Source organism: Nicotiana sylvestris, chromosome 7 (assembly GCF_000393655.2).
Source record: "Nicotiana sylvestris chromosome 7, ASM39365v2, whole genome shotgun sequence".
Classification (NCBI taxonomy): domain Eukaryota; kingdom Viridiplantae; phylum Streptophyta; class Magnoliopsida; order Solanales; family Solanaceae; genus Nicotiana; species Nicotiana sylvestris.
In genome coordinates this window covers 6455044-6476157 of record NC_091063.1, presented here as the reverse complement: position 1 = coordinate 6476157, position 21114 = coordinate 6455044, and the positions used below count along the sequence as shown (strand labels likewise).

General features: G+C 38.5%; 1 protein-coding gene and 1 pseudogene across 1 annotated transcript; both read right to left on the bottom strand.

The window, feature by feature from the left end:
• Positions 1-658: 658 nt before the first annotated feature.
• On the bottom strand, positions 659-20894 carry LOC104246392 (protein CTR9 homolog). The gene is made up of 24 exons (XM_009802202.2): positions 20516-20894; positions 20121-20187; positions 19797-19991; positions 18697-18797; positions 18303-18356; positions 17967-18083; positions 17809-17872; positions 17239-17453; positions 17057-17141; positions 16170-16270; positions 15914-16006; positions 14571-14639; positions 13649-13741; positions 13194-13532; positions 10643-10723; positions 10387-10545; positions 10051-10146; positions 8830-8931; positions 8640-8747; positions 8325-8549; positions 7078-7344; positions 6930-7001; positions 5934-6248; positions 659-1180 (listed from the first exon to the last, which is right to left on the bottom strand). Exons 1-24 carry the CDS (start codon positions 20654-20656, stop codon positions 1052-1054), a joined length of 3288 nt encoding a protein of 1095 aa, XP_009800504.1. The 5' UTR covers positions 20657-20894; the 3' UTR covers positions 659-1051.
• LOC138874258 (U6atac minor spliceosomal RNA) lies at positions 6525-6674 on the bottom strand (annotated as a pseudogene).
• Positions 20895-21114: the final 220 nt, after the last annotated feature.

Below are 21114 nucleotides of genomic sequence, written 5' to 3'. Positions count from 1 at the left end.
AATACAGATTCACCCTTTCAACAATCACTGTTTTTTTTGCTACTTTCTAGTGTGTGGAATTATCACATTTCTACCGTTTCTGACTTCTACTTGACATTAATTGCGCGTATAGTTTGAAAGTCCAAGTATGTCATAAAAAATTAAAATATCAATTATTGTTACTTTGTCGCGAAAAAAGTACTGAATTCCCTTAAATAGCAACATTACAGATTAGTTGAATCAAGGTGAAGTGTTACCTTAGTGCTGAAGATGACAATTCGCAGCAGCCCACATGGATTAAAATGCTCACCAACAGTTGATTGTGAAAGATCACAAATACTTGGAATGGAAAAAAACAGGATGTCAAAACCTGTTGACAGGAATTAGCATTTGAAACAAGTTTAGTTCTGTACTAGTTAAAAAACTCAATTACTCATAATATTCATCAGTGCCGAGCTAGGATAAGTGGTCACAAAGAAATGCTAATAAAACTAGGGAAAGTAAGTGATTAAAGAATGTTAATTATACAAAGAAAAACGTAGTGATGGCATAGATATTGACCTAACCAAGCTCGTATGGATCATCTCCAGACCTTAGTGAATGGACCATGAAAAGATCAACTAAGCTGTCTGATTTTTCAGTCAGTGTCTGTTTGATAAATAAATGAACTCCCAACTCCTGATGCAAAATATGCTCTTTTATCCAAATATAATGTTCTGAATAGCAAGTCTGTTCTAATCTTTAATTAGGATATGAAAGAATAACAGAGCATTATATCAATTCTATAGGAGTTCAAGGTCGATTTGGATTTGGCAAAAAAGTTAACTCATCTGAAACATTTCTCTATAAACATTATGCATTTACAGTACATCATCTGTTCTTCTATGACTTGAGCTACAGCTACCTTTTCTTCCTACAAGGAACTCAGGCTAGACTAGCCCAGGAAGCAAAAACAACAAAGCAGGCAGGCCAAGAAAGAGCCAATAGAAATCCCAGTGTGTTTGGCATAAAGGGAATGAATGTTGGTAATCTTGACATCCAGCAAATTAGGAGTTGTAATGGTATTTCATCTTCACTCATCATCATCAACAGTAGCATCGCCTCCGCCTTCTCCATCACTTCCCTGCCTCGGCAATGGCTCATCCTCGTCTGATTCTGACAATGCCTGCCTTCGCCGACTTGCATTTGCTGATGGTGCAGCCTTCAGCAATCAGAAAGAGAATCAGGAACCAAAACATACTATGCAGGAGTTACATTATAGTCCAGCATATCAGACTAAGAGAAACTTGTCAAGTAGTTTTTATTTCATATACTCCCTCCGTCCCAATTAATGTGAAGGTGTTTAACTGGGCACGGAGTTTCAGAAATAAAGGAAGACTTTTGAAAGTTGTGGTCTAACACAAATCATAGAAACTTGTGCGGCTAGAAATCAGACGAGGACAGCAATCAGAAAGAGAATCAGTGACCAAAACATACTATGCAGGAGTTACATTATAGTCGCAACATATCAGATAAAAAGAAACTTGTCAAGTAGTTTTTATTTCATATACTCTCTCCGTTCAATTAATGTGAAGGTGTTTGACTGAAACGAAGTTTAAGAAATAAAGGAAGACTTTTGAAACTTGTGGTCTAAAATAAATTTAAAAATTTATGTGGCTAGAAATCATCTCACTAAGGGTAAAAAGGAAAATTTAAAGTTGAATTTTTATAAATATAAAAAGGTGTAATTCTTTTCGGGACAGGCTTAAAAGGAAAGAGTATCACATAAATTGGGACAAAAGGAGTAGCATTCTACCACATCTGGATGACAGTTTAAAGGTCTGCAAGAAGGTCCGCCGAGAAAAATTATTGGATCTCCGAACATATTGAACTTGGAGAGCTGAACGTGATATAAACAGAGGAGCATTGTTCACAAGGCAAGATGAAAAAAGGTTTTCGCATTTTGCTCCTTGAGAATTACTTTGGTGTCTAAAGTTATTCTTGAATCTTTAATTAGTATTTACCCTATTATTGTCAAATTAATTGCATTAGTGATAGCTTGCCTACTTGTTTATATTGTTATCTATCTGTTTACATCTTTATTTTGAATTTTTATTTAATATATCCCCTAGTAGTTCTGCTCTAGGTTTGCACATTTTCTTTTTGACCTTTAGTTATAGATTATAGTCCCCTTTAGCTCTTTTATTGTATTTCTTCACCTGTTTTTCTAACCTTTAGTTGTAGATTATAGTTCCCTTTAGTTCCTTTATTTTATTTCTTCACCTGTTTTTCTAACCTTTAGTTGTAGATTATAGTTCCCTTTAGTTCCTTTATTTTATTTCTTCACCTGTTTTTCTAACCTTTAGTTGTAGATTATAGTTTCCTTTAGTTCCTTTATTTTAGTTCTTCACCTGTTTTGCGACCTTTAGTGGTAGATTATATTTTGGTTATTCATTTTATTTTTGTCGCTTGTTTTCGAGATAGTGCTTGCGTAGTGACTCCTAGATTATAGTAGCTTTGGTGAACGATGGTAGGGTAAGGTCTTGACCTCGGGGGTGTCATCGCCGGGGAGGGGGTGTGGGGGTAAGAGGGCTAAGGGAGTTGCTAGGCTGAGAGTGGGGTCTTGGAACATAGGAACTTTGACTGCAAAATCTGTAGAGTTAGCGAAGATCTCGAGAAAAGGAAGATTAATATAGCTTGTGTACAGGAGACTAGGTGGGTAGAAGATAAGGTGCGAGATGTGGACAAGTTCAAACTATGGGTATGTATCTTGGTTGATAAGGACCTCCGTGAACTAGTGGTGGAGGTTAGGAGGGTGAATGACAGGTTGATGACTATTAAGCTAGTTGTTGGAGGTTTTACTTTGAACAAAATCAATGCGTACGCACCCCAAGCAGGCTTGGATGAGGAAGTCAAGAGACGTTTCTAGGAGGATTTGGATGAGATGGTGTGTGGTATCCCGCATATCGAGAAGCTTTTCATAGGAGGGGATTTCAACGGCCAGATTGGAGCGACGTCTTGGGGTATGATGATGTGCATGGTGGCTTTGATTTTGGAGATAGAAATGGAGGAGGAACGTCTCTGGACTTTTCTAGAGCATTTGATTTGGTGATAGCAAACTCGAGTTTCCTAAAGAAGAAGGAGCACTTGGTCACCTTCCGGAGTTCGGTGGCCGAGACTCAAATTGATTATTTACTCTGCAGGAAGTCTGATAGAGGTCTTTGCACGGATTGCAAGGTCATCCCGAGTGAGAACCTCGCGACCCTTCATAGGCAGAACCTAAAGCGCAGGAGTTGGAGGTCAAGTTGCTGACTATGGGGGCTTGGAGTAGTAGTGGGGACGCCAGCGCTATGTGGACCACGACTGCACAGTGCATTAGGGAAGCCGCGAGAGAGGTATTAGGGGGTCTCTGAAAGGGTTACCCCGGTGATCACAAGGGAGACTAGTGGTGGAATGGAGAGGTGCAAGGAAAAGTGGAAACCAAGAAAGCAGCGTATCTGAAGCTAGTGGAAAGTGTAGACGAGGAGGAGAAGAAGGGGAATAGGGAGCAATATAAGTTGGCTAAGAAAGAGGCAAAGCTAGCAGTTACGGCAGCCAAGACTGCAGCTTTTAGTCGTTGTATGAGGAACTCGAAGGCCGAGGCGGGGATAAGAGGTTGTTCAGGTTAACCTAGGCGCGAGAAAGGAAGACTCGTGACTTGGACCAAGTGAAGTGCATCAAGGACGAAGAAGGTAGAGTTCTGTTGGATAGGGGGCTTATCCGTCCAGGATGGCAGACCTACTTCCATAGTCTCTTGAACGAGGAGGGGGACAGGAGCATTGTACTGGGTGATTTGGAACCCTGTGGGAGTCGTCGTGACTTCGGGTATTGTAGGCGGATTAGAGTTGATGAAGTGGAGAGGGCTATGCGTGAGATGAGCAGGGGCAAAACGACCAGGCCGGATGAAATCCCGGTGGAGTTTTGGAAAAGTGCGGGCAAGGCAGGCTTGGAGTGGCTCACTAGGTTATTTAATGTCATTTTTAGAACGAAGAAGATGCCCGAAGAGTGGAGGTGGAGCATGATGGTTCCTGTATACAAAAACAAGGGTGATATCCAATATTGCAATAACTATCAGGGTATCAAGCTGCTTAGCCATACTATGAAAATCTGGGAGAGAGTAGTAAAGCTAAGGGTAAGGAGGAGTGTGTCTATTTCCGAGAACCAGTTCGGGTTCATGACGGGGCGTTCGACTACTGAAGTCATCCACCTTGTTAGCAGATTGATGGAGCAGTATAGGGAGAGGAAGGACTTGCATATGATGTTCGACTTAGAAAAGGCGTACAATAAAGTTTCAAGGGAGGTTTTGTGGAGATGTTTGGAGGCTAGAGGTGTACTTGTTGCCTACATTAGGGTGATTAAAGACAAGTATGATGGAGCAAAGACCTAAGTGAAGACGGTGGGTAGGGACTCAGACCATTTTCCGGTTATGATGGGGTTGCATCAGGGGTCGGCACTCAGCCCTTTTTTGTTTGCCCCAGTGATGGACGTACTGACGCGCCATATCCAAGGGGAGGTGTCGTGGTGCATGCTATTTGCAGATGATATTGTATTGATTGACGAAATGCGAAGCGGTGCGAACGCGCAGTTAGAGGTATGGAGGCAGACCCTGGAATCTAAAGGTTTCAAGTTGAGCAGGACCAAGACATAATACTTGGAGTGTAAGTGACTAAGTTCAGTGGTGAGACTCGGGGGGGGGGAGGTGAGGCTAGACTCGCAGGTCACCCCTAGGAGAGGAAGTTTTAAGTACCTTGGGTCTATTATTCAAGGGGACGGTGAGATTGATGAAAATGTCACCCATCGTATTGGGGCGGGATGGATGAAATGGAGACTCACTTCCGGTGTTTTGTGTGACAAAAAAGTGCCGCCAAAACTTAAAGGTATGTTCTACAGAGTGGTGGTCAGACCGACAATGTTGTATGGGGCTGAGTGTTGGCCAGTCAAGATCGCTCATGTCCAGAAAATTAAGGTAGCAGAGATGAGGATGCTGAGACGGATGTGCGGTCACACCAAGTTAGATAGGATTAGAAATGAGGTTATTCGCGACAAGGTGGGTGTGGCCCCTATTGAGGACAAGATGCGGGAAGCGCAACTTAGGTGGTTTGGTCATGTGAGGAGGAGGACATAGACGCCCCGGTGAGGTGTGAGAGGTTGACATTGGAGGGCCCACGGAGAGGTAGAGGTAGGCCAAAGAAGAGGTGGGGAAAGGTGATTAAGCAAGACACGGTGCAACTTCAGTTGACCGAGGACATGACCCTTGATAGGAAGGTATAGAGATTGAGGATTAGGGTAGTAGAGTAGGTAATCCAGAGTGTTCATAACAGTAGTATTGACACGCAGTCTCACTTTCTGTTGGTAGTAGGTTTTTATGACTAACTGTTGTTTTTTTTCATTGTTGATCACCTTACTATCTTGTTGTTTTTATTTTGCTTTTATATGGCTTTTTGGTGCTGTCCCTTCTTGTCTATATTTTCATTAATGTGATGCTTATACTTTCCTGAGCCAAAAGTCTATTGGAAACAGCCTCTCTATCCTCACAAGGTAGGGGTAAAGTCTGCGTACACACTACCCTCCCCTGACCCCACGGTGTGGGATAATACTGGCTATGTTGTTGTAGTATTCTAGTGTGACCCAAACATATTGCCGTTTGGTTGGTTGGAAAGTGGAGCAGTAGGGAAGTAAAAGAGGAATCATAAAGGTTAAGTTTCTTATTTTCAGGATAGAACAGAATTTCCAAGTACTCGAGTTTAGATAGGAAGGAGGAAGTAAATGCCTTTTACATCCTCTCCATTTCTACCAAATCACCAAAAGGGAAATGACATTTGCACAATAAGTACACTCCAAATTTACCTCTCCATCCCTTGAACCAAATAGTGTAACAGTATAAGGAGAGTACAAATATATATAGACACACACACACACAGAGAAAGAGAGATTACAGTGTCATCCTCGGCATCCGAATCTTCAAGCCCGGCTGCTGCAAGTAGATCCTGTGGATTATCCTCTGCTTGCTCATCATGATCATTTGTTGGATAATAAGGTTCTTCATAATTTCTGTGACGGTCACCATCATCCATTTCTTCCTGATCATCCATCTCCGCTTCTGCTTCCTCAGATTCGTAATGAGATTTCTTGTCCCTCTTTCTCCGCTTCCCACCTTTCTTCCTCCTCTTCTCACCATGCCCGCCCTCGTCATCCTCAGTCTGGGGCCTGTCCTTTCGCTTAGAGGCAGGAGTACTACTCTTCCATTGTTCCTAGCGACAAAATATGTAATTTCTTGAACTTTAAGTGTAACCGAAAATTCTTATCCTTGGAGGACAGAGAAGAAAGACGAACAGCAATGATATGTAAACCGAAGTACACGTTTGACCTTGCTGTTTAGAGATCAGTTAACTGTTTCTTACGCCTCTATTTTAGTATGTTATCCTGGAAAGTGCTATAACTTCTCTTTTAGTATTTCTATCATACCTAAGCCGTCATGCCATCACCTAAACAATAAAATAATCTGACAATCCTTGGTTAATCAAATCAAAAAATTGTAAATTCCATTTTTTTAATTTTTTTAGTCTTAAACCCAAGTCACTCTTTTTACTCAAAAGTCCGGTAACAGGCAAAGCCCGAAGGCTGTTCCAATCCCTGTTTGGGGAGATGCCAACACCATCTCTCCTTTCTACAAACACACTCCTTTTATCCAAAAGTGTTCAGGTGAAAATTTTTAAATTAGATAATTTCCATTTCCCAAAGTGAGAAATTTGAGGACTAGAACCTGAAATGATACACATTTTGGAGGAAGTGTGAGACACTGCTTATGTGAAGATAGTCTAAATCTCCTCCTTTGGTGCTCAGAAATCTACTAAAGTAATTTCTCCGAGTATAAAGCTGATGTGCCCTCACTAAAATTGTGATGTATAGCACTGACAAATGACAAAATATACCTTAATGCGCTCTAAATGCTGCTCTTGCTGCATCACTTGCTTGAGTTCATCCTCTTGTTTCCTTCTCTCTAACTGTTTCCAGAGGCATGTGAGTAAAAGTAAGCAGCAAAAGCAATAACCAGAAGACACAATGCCATAGAGAACTAACTTGATATTTTCTCTGCTCCTCAGCTTTTCTACGATTTTCTTCAGCCAATATGACCTGACGAGCAAGTTCCAGTCTCTGCTTATTCTGTTGATCTTCACGCTCAGCTGCCTCACAGTGAACTTTTGCAGCCTCAAGCAAATGCTTGCAATATCCAACATGAGTTTCAATTTTTTTCTCATCAAATCCATGAACATGAAGATTTGAAGCTGCAGACAATAGACTGAATAAGCGAACTGCATTCTTCAGCTCTGCAACCGTTGCTCTCACCTACGCCATCACAAAAATACAAACATAAGAACTAGAGATGCCACTTTTTCTTTCTCATGTATAATTCATGGTAAAATATAGCACTCAAAATACCTGTAAATTGAGTAGTCAATATAATAAATCTGAAAAAAACAGCAAATTCACTTAAGAACACCCCCCCCCACACACACACACACACACAAAAACACACTACCACCCCATCCGCGCATCCCAAACAAAGAGGGAAGCCATGTTACTTATGTTCAGATACACAGTCAAACGAGACAATCTGCAGCTACCCTGATGAATTTTGAAGTTTTAAACATTAATCCCCAGCCAAAGAAAGGTATAGTCAAAGTATCAATATATGAGAATCTAGGTGCCAAGATGATCCTGGCAGAGATCAACTATATTTCCCAAAGACAACCAGTTGGACATATACGACTACAGTGATCACCATTCTCCAACCAGGCACAGGTAACCTGACTTGAAAAAGTCCGCCTTCTTGGTTCTCCAAATATAACTTTAACAGCTTGGGTTTAATCCAGATTCAGCTGTCACAGATCTTCTTCCGGGCATTCAGCTAGGCTCTATTTTTTCTTTGCGCTTGATATGTCCATGTAGTAGATGCTTCATTAAAGAACATACAACCCCCCCCCCCCCGCGCGTATCTATCATTTTTGGCTCCACAGACTATTTTGGTTCAATCAAGATATCAGTGGCATACATATCTCATTAAAAGCCTGTTGAGCAGTTATCATACGCACAACATGATGGACTTGCATCATATCTAGAAAATCATGAAATCTTCGCAGCTAAAAGGAAAAACGTTATTTATCAAGAAAATTTACAAAATCATCACAACATATGATAAATATTTAAGAATGTGACCAAGGAAGAGCAGTTAACAGGGACTAATCAAAGAAATTCATTCATTTCAGTTTGACCACGGGGAGGATGGAGGAAGGAGAGGAAGAAGGGAGAAGCTCATCTCAAAGTACCTCATCCACAGTCCGCTTAGTCTTTTGTAACGTTGAGGCTGAAAATTTCTGTAGTGCTACTCCACTGTCAAATCTCAATGTATAATTTGAAGGTGCTAAGTGGATGGCTCTTAATAAAGTCTTTTTACAATCTTGCCACTGTTCAGCTTCATAATGTGTTCTTGCTAAATAGAGGAGCACTTGACTGTCGGTATTATGATAAAATTTCCGCAAACAATTTTCATACTGCAAGATACAAGCCCATCAACACATTCAGCGATGCGGAAGTATCAAACATGAGAAATAGCTAAAAATGAAGAGAGAATAAGAACATACCATTTTCACAGCCAATGCGAAGTTCCCTTGAGCAAAGTGAACATGTGCAAGATTAATCCACACATCAGGCATTTGGACAAAAACATTTCCACTGGCAGCTTCTTGAACCTATAAGGAAGAATGTTCAGCAGACACTACATAAACTTGAAGTTTTGCCTCGACTGGGTAGAAGTAGAAAAAGTTAACGGACCTGTGTGAAAAGATCCTTTGAAATGTCAAATTGGCCTTTTTCTGCCAAAACAACACCAGCACCATTTGCTGCATAGAGATTTGCATTATGCTGAAAGAGAACCTGATGGAGTAAACAGTATTGGCACATCAGGCAACTGAAAGTTCAACCGAGGGTTTTATCAAAATGCAAACAGACAAAATCCAAAAAGGAAGTCTGAAGCTTACACAGAAGCACATGTTCACATGACAGGGACATGATGACTATTTCAAAAGATAGTATGGCATACAAAACACACCGATGACACATCAAATACACTGTTTCTATTGGGATTATTTATTTCCTTTAACGTACAAATATCTAAAGAGAACACCTAAACATATATGCCAAAACAAGAATCTTATATATGCACTATACAAAGTTATGCCATTATCTCACTTAGTACATTCACAGCAATTTTCGATGCTCTCCTGTACAACAACAACGACCCAGTAAAATCCCACAAAGTGGGGTCTGGGGAAGGTAGTGTGTACCCCTACCCAATAGGGCAGAGAGGCTGTTTCCAATAGACAAGTGTGTATATGCTCTCCTGTACATATACACAAAAATCTGTATACTTTTAATCTCCAAAAATTAAAAAAGAAACATAAAACATAACTGACAAATTCACTTCACGCACTTGAGACACTTCAAAGACACAACGATCTCGGACAGGCAACCAAAAAAAGCATTGAGCAAGATCATTGTGCCTTGGAGACAAACATATTTGGGAAGTGCCCAAGGGAGATGCAAAGATCCCAAATAGAGAAATTTAAAAATGAAAACTCCAGGTTGCAGTAAATGAATTCACTTAACACACGTTATCCACTTAAAGCGGGATAACCTGGTAAAAGTTCAAGGCAAATATTCGGCTTCAATAGCAATCATGGTTTTATCTTTTGCTATCTTCATCTAAGGTATAGTATTACTACTTCACTGAAGCCAATTGTCAAAAACATATCAGTTACTGCTCAGCTTTAACAGCTAGCAACTTACAATGAATTAGAGCGCACATAGTTTATTAGCTAAACTGAGTCAGATGCGTGAGGTTTGCAATAGTAGCAGAGCACCTCCACCACCAAACAGTAGGAGGAGGTTGTAGTCACGCGGATGGTAAGTGAGAATATCCTTGATCCTCTTGGGTGGGATTATTGGGATGGGAGGAACCTGAGTTTTTAAATTGCATTGGGAGAAGAACAATACCTTTGTATAGAGTTCTTTAGCCTTCTCTAGATGAGTAGCTTCCAACTTTGGAGCTCTTTTCTCATTCCGAATCGCCGCGAAGTAGTTCCAATTTCCCTTTACAATACAAGAAAATATATGATAAGCAGATGTTCCAGGTTCTACTATTAGCTTAATTAGTAAGGACATAAGTTGTGCCAGTCATAAGTCCATGCAACTTTAAACTCAAGAAACAACCAGATACAATAGGGTGACAATAAAAACATGCTGGGGGGGGGGGTATTATATATTTCACCAACTAATGACAAAAAATCATGAGACGAGAAAATTTAATCAGCTCAAAACAAACATATTCACCAGACAAAGAGTAGCATAAGAATCATTTCCATCAGTTGCATCTTTAGCAGCCCGAAAAGTTTCTTTTGCCTTGACCCAATCATCATTCTTAAGTTCCAAATCACCAAGCATTAGCAGTGCATCTGGACACTTCTCGTCCACCTTGAGTGCATCACCAATCTGTGATCAATGAAAATCTATTGTAAGAAGGCTTCTGGGTAGCGAGAATACACAGAGGATAGTATGCACATAAGGATACAAGGGGAGAAATAACAACCAGCTCAATACTTAGCTGCACGTTATTTCGAGCTTTTGCAATGGCAGCAAGCCGCAGATAAGCATCTACATAACCTGGATACTGAAATTCAGGAAAAGAGGTCATACGGGATAGCTTAGGATGAAATAAAGACAGTGCAAAAAGATACAACAGTTATATAATATCCCCACAACAATATTCATGTTAATCTTACTGGCTTTAAAGCTGCAAATAGTGGAAATCATTTAACTAACTTTGGGACAGCAAAATCCTCCTCCAATGGTGTTATTTAAAGCTAATGAGGCATCATCACTAGAATTATACAAAGCCATCTGTATTGGGCATCAAAAGACTGTGACTCTTCGGTTTAATTAAGTTCAAGCAAGTTTGTTTCAATGGGAAAGTTTGAGCAAGTTCCGAAAGGCCTTAATTGATTCAAGTCGTAAAATAGCCCATTATGAGTCTACTACTAATTTTTCAGAAAGCTATACATAATTACTTAGACAACAGATGTATCCGTTGCTATAAAGATCTGCATATCTACCTTAATTTATCCCCATATCTAAATGTGGAAGAACCGAGATTTGAAGAGTGTAACCAACATAAATTTCTCACCCTCTCCCTAAAGTTGTTCTCTGATGTCTCTGGAAAACCAGCCACCATTCTCCTTTCTGCACTTGCTCCGATTAAGACAAGAGGGATGCTCCTCCTATTTGTGATATTCCCTACCTTTATTCATGATTACATTGGCAAAAGGTATGTCATGGGCAGTTTTCCAGCCATGCCCCATGACCCCTTGGGCGTGCCCCGTGGCGTCCTAGCAAGCCTCCCAATGCCTAGCGCCACGGACGGCCCCGTGGTCTTGGCCGCGCCAAGTGACAAGAGCGCATGTGCCTCTGTCGCCCCACCGATATCCCTCACCAGCACCCAGCCGCAAGCAGATGCCAAAAGCGCCGTGCGCGCAGACAACGCCGCACGCGCAGACCGTGATGCCAAAGACAATGCTGCTGACAACGGACCTGTTTCTGCCTTGTAGAAAACTAAGTCCTTTTCGTTGTAAATATAGAGTAGTTTTATTTCATGTAATTCCATTATGTTTCTCTAGCTTAGTCAAGTCTAGTTTTGTAGCTTTGGTTTCTTTTTTTAAGCATTATTAGGGGGATCAAGCATTCAAAACTTTCTAGCAAGCAAACAATTCTCTCTACCGGTGTCTCTCCCCCTCGACACCGCGTTGCCTTTCTGTAATAGCTTTCATTAATGCAATCAAGCTTTCTTTCTTTCTCAATTCTCATTTTTGTTCTCTCAATTGCTCTTGACATTGGTTTTCCCGTACGGCACTGACAATCTCGTCTAGCGTACGGAGGGGACCTCAGTTGGCGGACAGTAACTGCACTGACATCAGTTGTTTAGCCTTACGTCGCCCTTCCAAGGAATCTCAGGAAGGCGCCGCGTAACAGGTAGTGGCTAAAGAAGCAGCTGAGAATTGAAAATTTTCCCCTTCCCATTGAGATGGGGAGTTACTCCTTCACCACCATTACTTCTTATTACTTTTGACTTCATGCAACCACTTTGTATATAACATCTTTTATAGGATTTCAGAAACATTTATGCAATGATACAACCAAAAGCCAGTGACTATTTTACTATTTTTGGTTGAGGATAGGTTATCAATAAGCTTGCAAAAAAATAATATTGAATTTTTAAATAATTAGTAGGCGTATTATTTTCTGTGAAAAATTGTTAAACGATACACATTTTATAATGAAGATTATCAAATTTAAAATATGAAATTCTTTTTATCTCCATCCATTTAAATAAATTAAATAAATTATTCTTTTCCAAATAATCAAATTGGCCACCAATCAAATTTATTGAATCTATGAACGTATCCATATTCTTTAATTTTGATCTTTCATTTAACATCGTTTTGATAAATAAATGGATAAGTCTTTCAGTCAACAACTTTATACACCAATTATAGATGCTATAAATAATTCACAAATTTAAGGAGTTCAAATTAATGCTTCCTCTGTTCCAAAAAGACTAACAGGATTCCACGCACAAGCATTATCTCATCTAATTTTCAATGTGAACCCAACATTGCTTTCTGTTTGTAAAATAAAACTAATTTAGAAACTATGTAAAAGTACTACATATCATAATTTTTATAATTTAAAAAAAAATCAAAACTATGTAAAAGTACTATATACCACATATAATTAATTAAGCATTCAAACCAACATAGAGTAATACTATCTTACGTTCTTTTCACCTTGATGTGACGGCTCATGTATTTCTTTTCTTTTTTTAATCTTTTAAAAGTCAAGATTAGATTGGGTTTTTTCTTTGTCTTTTCTCTTTGCAACTCATACTATTTCAATTTTTTCCCCTTTGAAATACCCAGACCTTCCACATAACAGTCTATGAATGCATAGGGAGAAAATTGAAGGACAGTACTTCTCAAAAGTCTAACCATCTTAATCATATAACAACCAAGAACAAAAACTGAGCTTCATCAATGTTAGGAGTTACCAATAAGCCAGCTCATAATCAATTGGACATGTATGCATACCTTAAATAAGATAAGGCGGTAAAAGATGCTAGCAGTTTCTGTGTCATGCAACTGCTCCAGTAATCTTGCCATGTTAAAGAGTGTTGAAACTTTATTCCAAGGAAGTTCCACAGAAATTCCTTGTTCCTCAAGTCTATGAAACAGCTGGAAGTCCTTGTATTGCTGAACAGATTCACTGGCATTGATTGGATATTGTGCACTTTTAAACATATCAGATCGTGCTTCACCATTGGAATATAAATGCCCTTCAGAAGTTGGATCATCAGACTGTCCTTTAGCATCAAGGAATTTAAGCCATATACCATCACCTAGGGCTTCCTTGAAACTTTGTGCAGCAAGCTGGAAATCATTAATCAATAGAGGTTAGCGATCTAGATAATATGCCATTATTGAATGGCATATTATCTAAACATGCAAGCAGGTTGAAATCGATGACAAAAAGAAACTTTACAGACCTCAAATTCTCCCCTTTCAAAATGGAGGACGCCAATGTTGTTGAGTAACTCAATTGGTACTTCTTCATTTGACTTCTTAAGTAAATTCCGCGCCTGCAAAATTAATCAGGTCTTACCTTAGTTATGTATACCAAAATCTTCTTTCAGAGAGCTTAAAATCTAATGAATTTCAAATATGATCATTTTTTTGGTGCAGTTTTCTTAATCCACCTAAGCTGTTCATAGTACCATCAAGAGAAATTTAAAACACTGATGTTACACAAAGCAGTAACTGCAGAAAGCAATTCTATATGCTCAATCTCCAGCTACTCACATATAAAGCATGCCATATTTGCATCTAAGCTGTTTGGAACTCTATGTCTTCAATCAGACAAAAGGTATTTCCAGCTACCAAGTACCAACTCTTTTGATAAATAAGATTTCCAACAGCTTACTACTAGAGTAAAGTAAGAGCTAAAACATCTGCAAAATGAAAGTACATACTAGATTTTTATTTTTTGAACAGATGAAAATGAATAGTAGACTTGCAACCCAAAAGAAGGAACAAAGAAACAAGAAAGATGCATGAAATTTAAGCAAACTTACAAGTTTTGGAAGGCGGAAAATTATGGAGCAGATAATTTTAAACTCTTCATTTCAGCTAAAATAGAACTTAGAGAGAGAGACAGAGGTCAAACAGAATGAGATGGGTCCTCAAAGTATTGAAGATCAGAAAGACTGCTTAATTAGTAGATGTTTCCATCAAGAATACCCTTTTTTATCAGTAAAATACCCAGCTTATATCTGCTAAATCAATTCTAAAACAACAGATGTTCTCCCCTTCACTCCTTCATGAAACCAGAAGTACATTCTACTTCTGAAAGCATAACTAAGTCAACTGAGCAAATATACAGAGATAAATGGAAATATTCGAGGCCCTTACTGTTTTAAAGGCTTCTAAAGCAGCAGCAGGATCATTTGAGATTAACAGTTCTCCTATATCCAAAAAGGCCTGCATAGACGCATGAGAAGATAAATAAAGCAGATCTCAGGAAGAGAACAGTATCTGACTCAAGATATCATGCCATCCTAAGTCCAATATTTTTTTGTGAAGTAAATGGTTTTATCAATGTTGGGAAATCCCTGTAGTACCATCCTAACTCCCAGTCTAATTTTAAATGGCTGAAAGTTCTGTATCTGGTGACATAAGATGGAACAATAGCATAGGTCAGCAATCATAAATCACTATATTGGAAAAGGGATAGGGAAAAACCTAATCAGTTACCAGTATCCATGAAAAGCGTAGGAAAGACAAATCTTCAATTAAATTCAATACTGGACCTTTTTTTTATACATTCAAAGCTGAACTCCACCCTCCTTATGTCAGTTCCACTAAATGTAGTAAACTGACTTAACCTAGTGAACCAAATCAAATAAAAACTGAACTCATGATTTAGAAATTAAGTGATCAATGTTGATCTGTAAAAATGACAAACCAACAATATCCTTTGACAATTACAGTCTGCGCCTGTGGGACCTAAAATCGTCTAAATTATTTTGTATTATATCTTCTCAATAATAGTTTCCCTAGTAGATAAACTTCAAAAAATTACTTATGAAGTGAGAATACGCAAAAAATAATCTTAACCTAATAATAAGTATTGAGTATCTAAGTTTCAAATTCTCATCTTGAACATCTAAAGTAGAGGTTACCTATTATTAAGATGTTTTCATGGTTGGACAAGTTTGTTCGCATCATTTTAAAGAAGTCAAAGTCATATCATGAATTACACCAAACATGGCGTTAAGCACTTTAAAAAGTATGTAGCTCAATCACATCAAGTTGTCACTATCATACACATATTGGAGTAAATAGAAGTTAACAAACTCACTAAATCTGGTACATGAATAGAAAATCAGGATACTGTTAAGATGCAAAAGAGAAGATTTTTCAGTTTTTAATTGCCAGTAACATGAAGAAAAAAACAAAAATCATGGAGATAGAGTGGCACAGAAACAATTTCGATAAAAAGAGCCAATGAGTTTATTTCATCAACAATAAGCAGCAGGACAGTGGTATGACATTTTAAAATCATATACTAACAGAATTTAAACTCCCACTCTCTTTTACTCAAGAGACTAAAAGGATTGCATCCGCATCACATGCCCTTTTTTCAGAAACTATCTTTTATTTGTTCATTTTGCCTTTTTTCCCCTCTTTTTAGTTCCCTGCACCTACAAAGGTCTTCTAGAAACTATTATATAGAATAAGTGACAATAAAAGACCTGGGGATCACGAGGATCAATTTTAGTGGCTTTCTTCAAGTATTCCTGAGCTTTCTCTGTCTGGCCAAGCTGCACATAAATGTGTGCAAGAGCCTAGAACAACAAAAAATAAACTATTCAAAGAACAAAAACAAAATGTTGAAAATAGTCAGAACTGAAAACAATGAACATAAGAATTTATCAAGTTTTTTTATACAATAATTAAATGTTGACAATATTCCCTCCCAACAAAATACTCTATCAAGTATCAACTCACTTTCACTGTCTCATAACTTTCAGGGTAAACCTCCAAAACTTTCTCAAAGTTTGCCTGCGAACTCCGAAGATCTCCCAACTTCAGCTGTACTTGTCCCAATCCTAAGTTAGACAAGCAAAATGGTAAAACAGATCAAAGCACGATTTAGTTAGCAAGTTTTACTTTCCCAATTGAAAGCCTGAAACCTTTTGTTGCACGTTGCATTCTCCAACCACCACAATTAACCCGTTTCAGAGGAGGCAAGACGTGTGCTCTCAAGGGAATTTTAGTCATTTGAAGCACCTTTTTTTAATAATCATTCTTGGCAGGTATGTTAATGATCCTCCAATATCTGATGAATTTATCATCTAAGTCATATAGGGACTCAAGGTGGTTATAAGGAGACAACTTTTCAGTTTCAGGCCACCCAGGACCAACTTGGAAGAAAGATGCCCAGAAGCGCGGCAATTCTTTTAAGGGTCGTTTGGTTCATATGTGGGATAGACAAGGATATTCCATGGGCTGGGATATCCCATGGGATTAGCTATCCCACCTTCTATATGGGATAGCTAATCCTCTCATTTTGGTAAAAAATTTATCCCACCATTAACTAATACAAAACATGGGATAAGTACAATCGCATATTCTATCCCGGATTAGTATCCCTATCCCGGTAACCAAATGACCCTTAGTTGCCTATATCTATTCTTTTTCATTTTTTCACGCTACACCTGCCGATTAGAGAAACCTACTTAGAAAGTCATTTGCCATTTCGCCATCTACCATAGATTAAAACTTATGAACCTTGGATCACTACAATTTTCTAAATGGAAATTCAAAGCAACGAAAACCATGAAAAGAGAAATAAAAGCAAATACTTAGTGACAGACAACACAAAGAAAACATACCGTAATAGGGTAATACAAATTCATGCGGCTTATTGCTTTCTTTTACAGATGCCATGTAGTACATTCCAGCTTTCTCATAGTCACCCTTCAGTCATGGGAAACAAAATGAATATCATCAGATTGAAGCTTTAGGGGGATCATAAATAAGGATCATGCTATCAAAGGTTTTTGTTTCTTCAGACCTTGCTGTGGTATGAGCGTGCCAAATTGTAGTACGAATGAGACTTAGTTGGCCCATGTGTGGTTACAGCAAGTGCAGTCTCAGTCAATTGCTCCACTAGAAAATGCTGACCAGTGAAGAAAAAATGATTGGCCAGATAATTTAGAGCCATTGCACAGTAGGGATATGTCTCGAAAGCTCTTTGCATCTTTTCCATTCCTCTCCTAATACCAGACGCTGTATATAAAGAGCTGATACCAAATTAGACATCATACTGTTAAAAACTCTATTTTTAAATGATTAAAATCAGGAGACTCGCACAAACTATAATCCCTGAGAAATCTCAACCAGAGCTTTCTAAACAAGATAAGGTATTTCACAATGACTCTTCTAGATATGCGAGTAAGAACTAATTTCTCCGAAGAAGCAAAATTGATCTTATTGGTCACTTTTGCACCTTCAAGGCTTTACAGCAATCTGACTTTTAATTATATCTTCTGACTTTTAATTATATCTCCTGCCTGGAATGTGCAGAATTAAATTAGAGTCACATATATAGACTCCACACATCAATCTAAGGGACAGAACTGACCATCATTGTTTTGCAAATCCAGAATTGCTAGTGCCACCAGAGCCTCCACATTCTCTGGGTCTAACTACAGTTTTAGAAGTAGTTACAAGAAAGTCATATCAGTTAAAAATAATACAACGAATTGTAACAAAATTATTAACACAAAATCTTTGACTTGCCTCCAATACACGACGAAAAGCCTGCTTTGCCTTTTCCACTTGGCCCAACTTGTATCGACAGAGACCTATTCCGAGCCTTACCGCAGCAGGACATTCTGGATAAACTTGCAAGGCCCTCTACCAAATACATGTGAGCCACAAAAGGGCATCATAGAGTCAATATCGCTTCTTCTAACAATATTTAGAGAATTATAAAACATTTTCCATGATAGATGAGTTTTGATGTCTCCCAACTGGATTATTTTTCATTTGGTGCGAAGAGGGGTAGCTACGCCCATTCTCCTATCCAAGGACAACAAATTAACCCATCTATAAAGTTATGGATGGACGTCGAACCTTATATAGCTCCAGTGAATCAGAATATCGTCCACGGCTAAACTGAACACAGGCCTGCAAAAGATTGGAGAAGGCAGTTGCTATGAGAGTCAATACAAGATTTTGAAACTTGAAATTAGCCTATAGTTACAATGGTTTGCACCAGAGCACAAGAAGCGAAAATTACGTCAGCTGATAGATGCAGTTCTTCAGTTAATTATCCTTCACATGTTACCATGGTCATCAACGTCACAATTCTAGGACAGTAAATTAATTTCATTCCCGGGCATATTGAAATGTTTAAAGCTGACCAACCACCATCATTTTTAGAAGACAGTTCTTAACTCCATAACGCCAATAAAATTTTAACATGCTAAAGGTTTCTGAAACGAAAACAAGCAAGGAATAGGCTTACCTGACCCAGGAGAGCAGGAACATTATCACGATCTCCATCAAGTACAATCTTGAAAGCAGCAAATGCCTGCTCTATATCGCCCTTGGCAAGTAAAAGCTGACCTGTAAAGCAGATGCGCATGCTCATCCAACTGGTCAACAATTACATGAGTACTATGACACCTTTTTATTCCAGCTTAACAATAAAATACAACCTTATATTCTAGAAAAGTGTTGACAAAGTAGTGTTTATTACAAGCATGATGAAAAGCATAATCCCTCAAGCACTAGTCAGAAACTCAACATATATGGTTGGCCATAGCCTATAAGTTCCTAATAAGTCTAGGAACCCTTTTCCCAAAGTGAATAGCAACGGGAAACTTCAGATGTTTGAAAACCCTCTTGAGAAACTCAAGAAACAGTATAAGATCCAGTAGTCAATGAAGCAAACTAACATGGCATAACCTATTTGTTTTTAGTAATTTTACGCAACCCTTTTTCCAATGTGAATAACTGGGGAAAAAACAGAAGTTTGAAAAACTGGTGAAATAACATCCATTCAGCCCCGGGCACATACTGTAGACTTAACCAAATGATTAGGCAAAATTATCACATCTCTTTAAAATTTTATCTTTTAAAGCCTTGACAAAGAATATCCTACCTGTTGCAGGTGTCAACTAAATGCATACGGGTAACTCAACATCGGTCCACAGACTTGTTGCAATACAACAACAACATACCCAGTATTATACACCGTGGGGTCTGGGGAGGGTAGTGTGTACGCAGACCTTACCCCGACCTTGTGAGGATAGAGAGGTTGTTTCCAATAGACCCTCGGCTCAGGAAAGCATAAGCACCACAATAATGAAAATATAGACAAGAAAGGATAGTACCAAAAAGCAATATAAAAGCAGAATATAAATAACAAGACAGTAAGGTGATCAACAATGAAAATAAACCTAGATTGGCCGTCCATGACAACTTACAGATTTACCCTCTCAGAAGAAGCTTACAGTCATTCTATTGCATCAGCAAAATGATTTTAAATTCAACCGCAAAAAGGCATCAAATTACTTGTTTCAAGCAGTAATATTTATACTAAAGAAATGAAATAATGATCACCTTTTCCAACCCAAGTAGAGGGCTCGTGCATGTCAATTCTAGATGCTTTATTATAATATTGAGTTGCCATAATAAAGTGCTCCTCTTTTTCTCTTTGTTTCGTCTCAATCTTCCCAAGATAACTATAATATGCACCCAATGCATTTAGAATGGCGATCCTCTCATACCTCACGTCTGCATAATATTCATCAATCTCTGCACCATAACAATGTGTAATAGGAATTAGTCTTTTTAAAGAAAGAAAGACAGCAACTTTAAATTCTCTGACTTCTCAATAAGAATGGACAAATACCCATTTGATGCACTTAAACGTGTCATAAGTACCTGGACTAGAACCTTCTTCCAATATTTGTCGAAACTGATCGATTTTCCCTTGTTTAAAATATTCCCTCTGCAAAATCCATCATAGATGGAGGGGGGGGGGGGGGGGCACAGAAAAATTTTAGAGAAACAAAAATCAAGTGTTGCGAAACGTGAGACTTACCATGCAAGTTTTCTATTTAAATTTTGTAAAACTGCTTTTATCCCCTCTACAACATAAATGTTCAAGCACAAATTCTATTTAATGCAACAAAAATTCGCATGCCACTAAATTGAACATTGCAACAAAAGGTCAAACAAAAGTGAGCTGATAATACACAAAGCAAAATAAATTTCCTACATGTGAAATTTCAACCCTAACAATTTCATAAGTGGGTGAGAGAGAGAATTGAACGTACAGCGATAATAAGCCAGAGATCAAGAGGAGCTTGTTCAGCCTTGAGAATGTCAAGAATGTCAGAAGCATCCCTTGGGAGTTGGTCCAATGATACCCTAACTTCCTCCTCGGAATTTTGTACTGGAATGTACACACTCGCCATTCAATTTCGCCTCAAACTCAACCAATAAATAACAAAACCCTAGGGTTCTTTATAGCGAAGAAGAAGCATATATCAGAGCTTTCAATTTGGAAAAATTCAAATTCTGTAAAGAACTGAGCGAACATGTATATGACTCTGTGTGTCTTCTCGAGCTGGTTGATTATTACATGAGCTTCGAAACATAGAGTGGTGGGTAGATTATTACCCAGGAGCTCTCTTGATTTTATTTGTAATGTAATTTCGCGCAGATTATTGTGTTGTGCTTGTATATAATCTCATGTGTTTTTCCTCTTTTGTCCTTTAAGTTTTTCTGTTTGTTCACTAACCTTTTATTGTGTTGAGTGATCTAACTATTTTGGATCTATAGTAAATGAAGAAATTAATACGTCGTTTGACCAAGCTGCAAAAATTATCTTATTTTGAGAAGTGTTTTTTTAGAAGTAATTTTCTCAAAAATA

Excerpts from the sequence above, each read along its gene's own strand:
- LOC104246392 (XM_009802202.2), bottom strand. The coding sequence starts at position 20,656 with ATGGCGAGTGTGTACATTCCAGTACAAAATTCCGAGGAGGAAGTTAGG. Across the intron at positions 20,188-20,515 it reads ATCTCTGGCTTATTATCGCT|AGGGAATATTTTAAACAAGG; the intron begins GTACGTTCAATT and ends TGGATTTTGCAG. Across the intron at positions 10,147-10,386 it reads CTTATGCTACTCTTTGTCTG|GGAAATTGGAACTACTTCGC; the intron begins GTGAATATGTTT and ends TGTATTGTAAAG.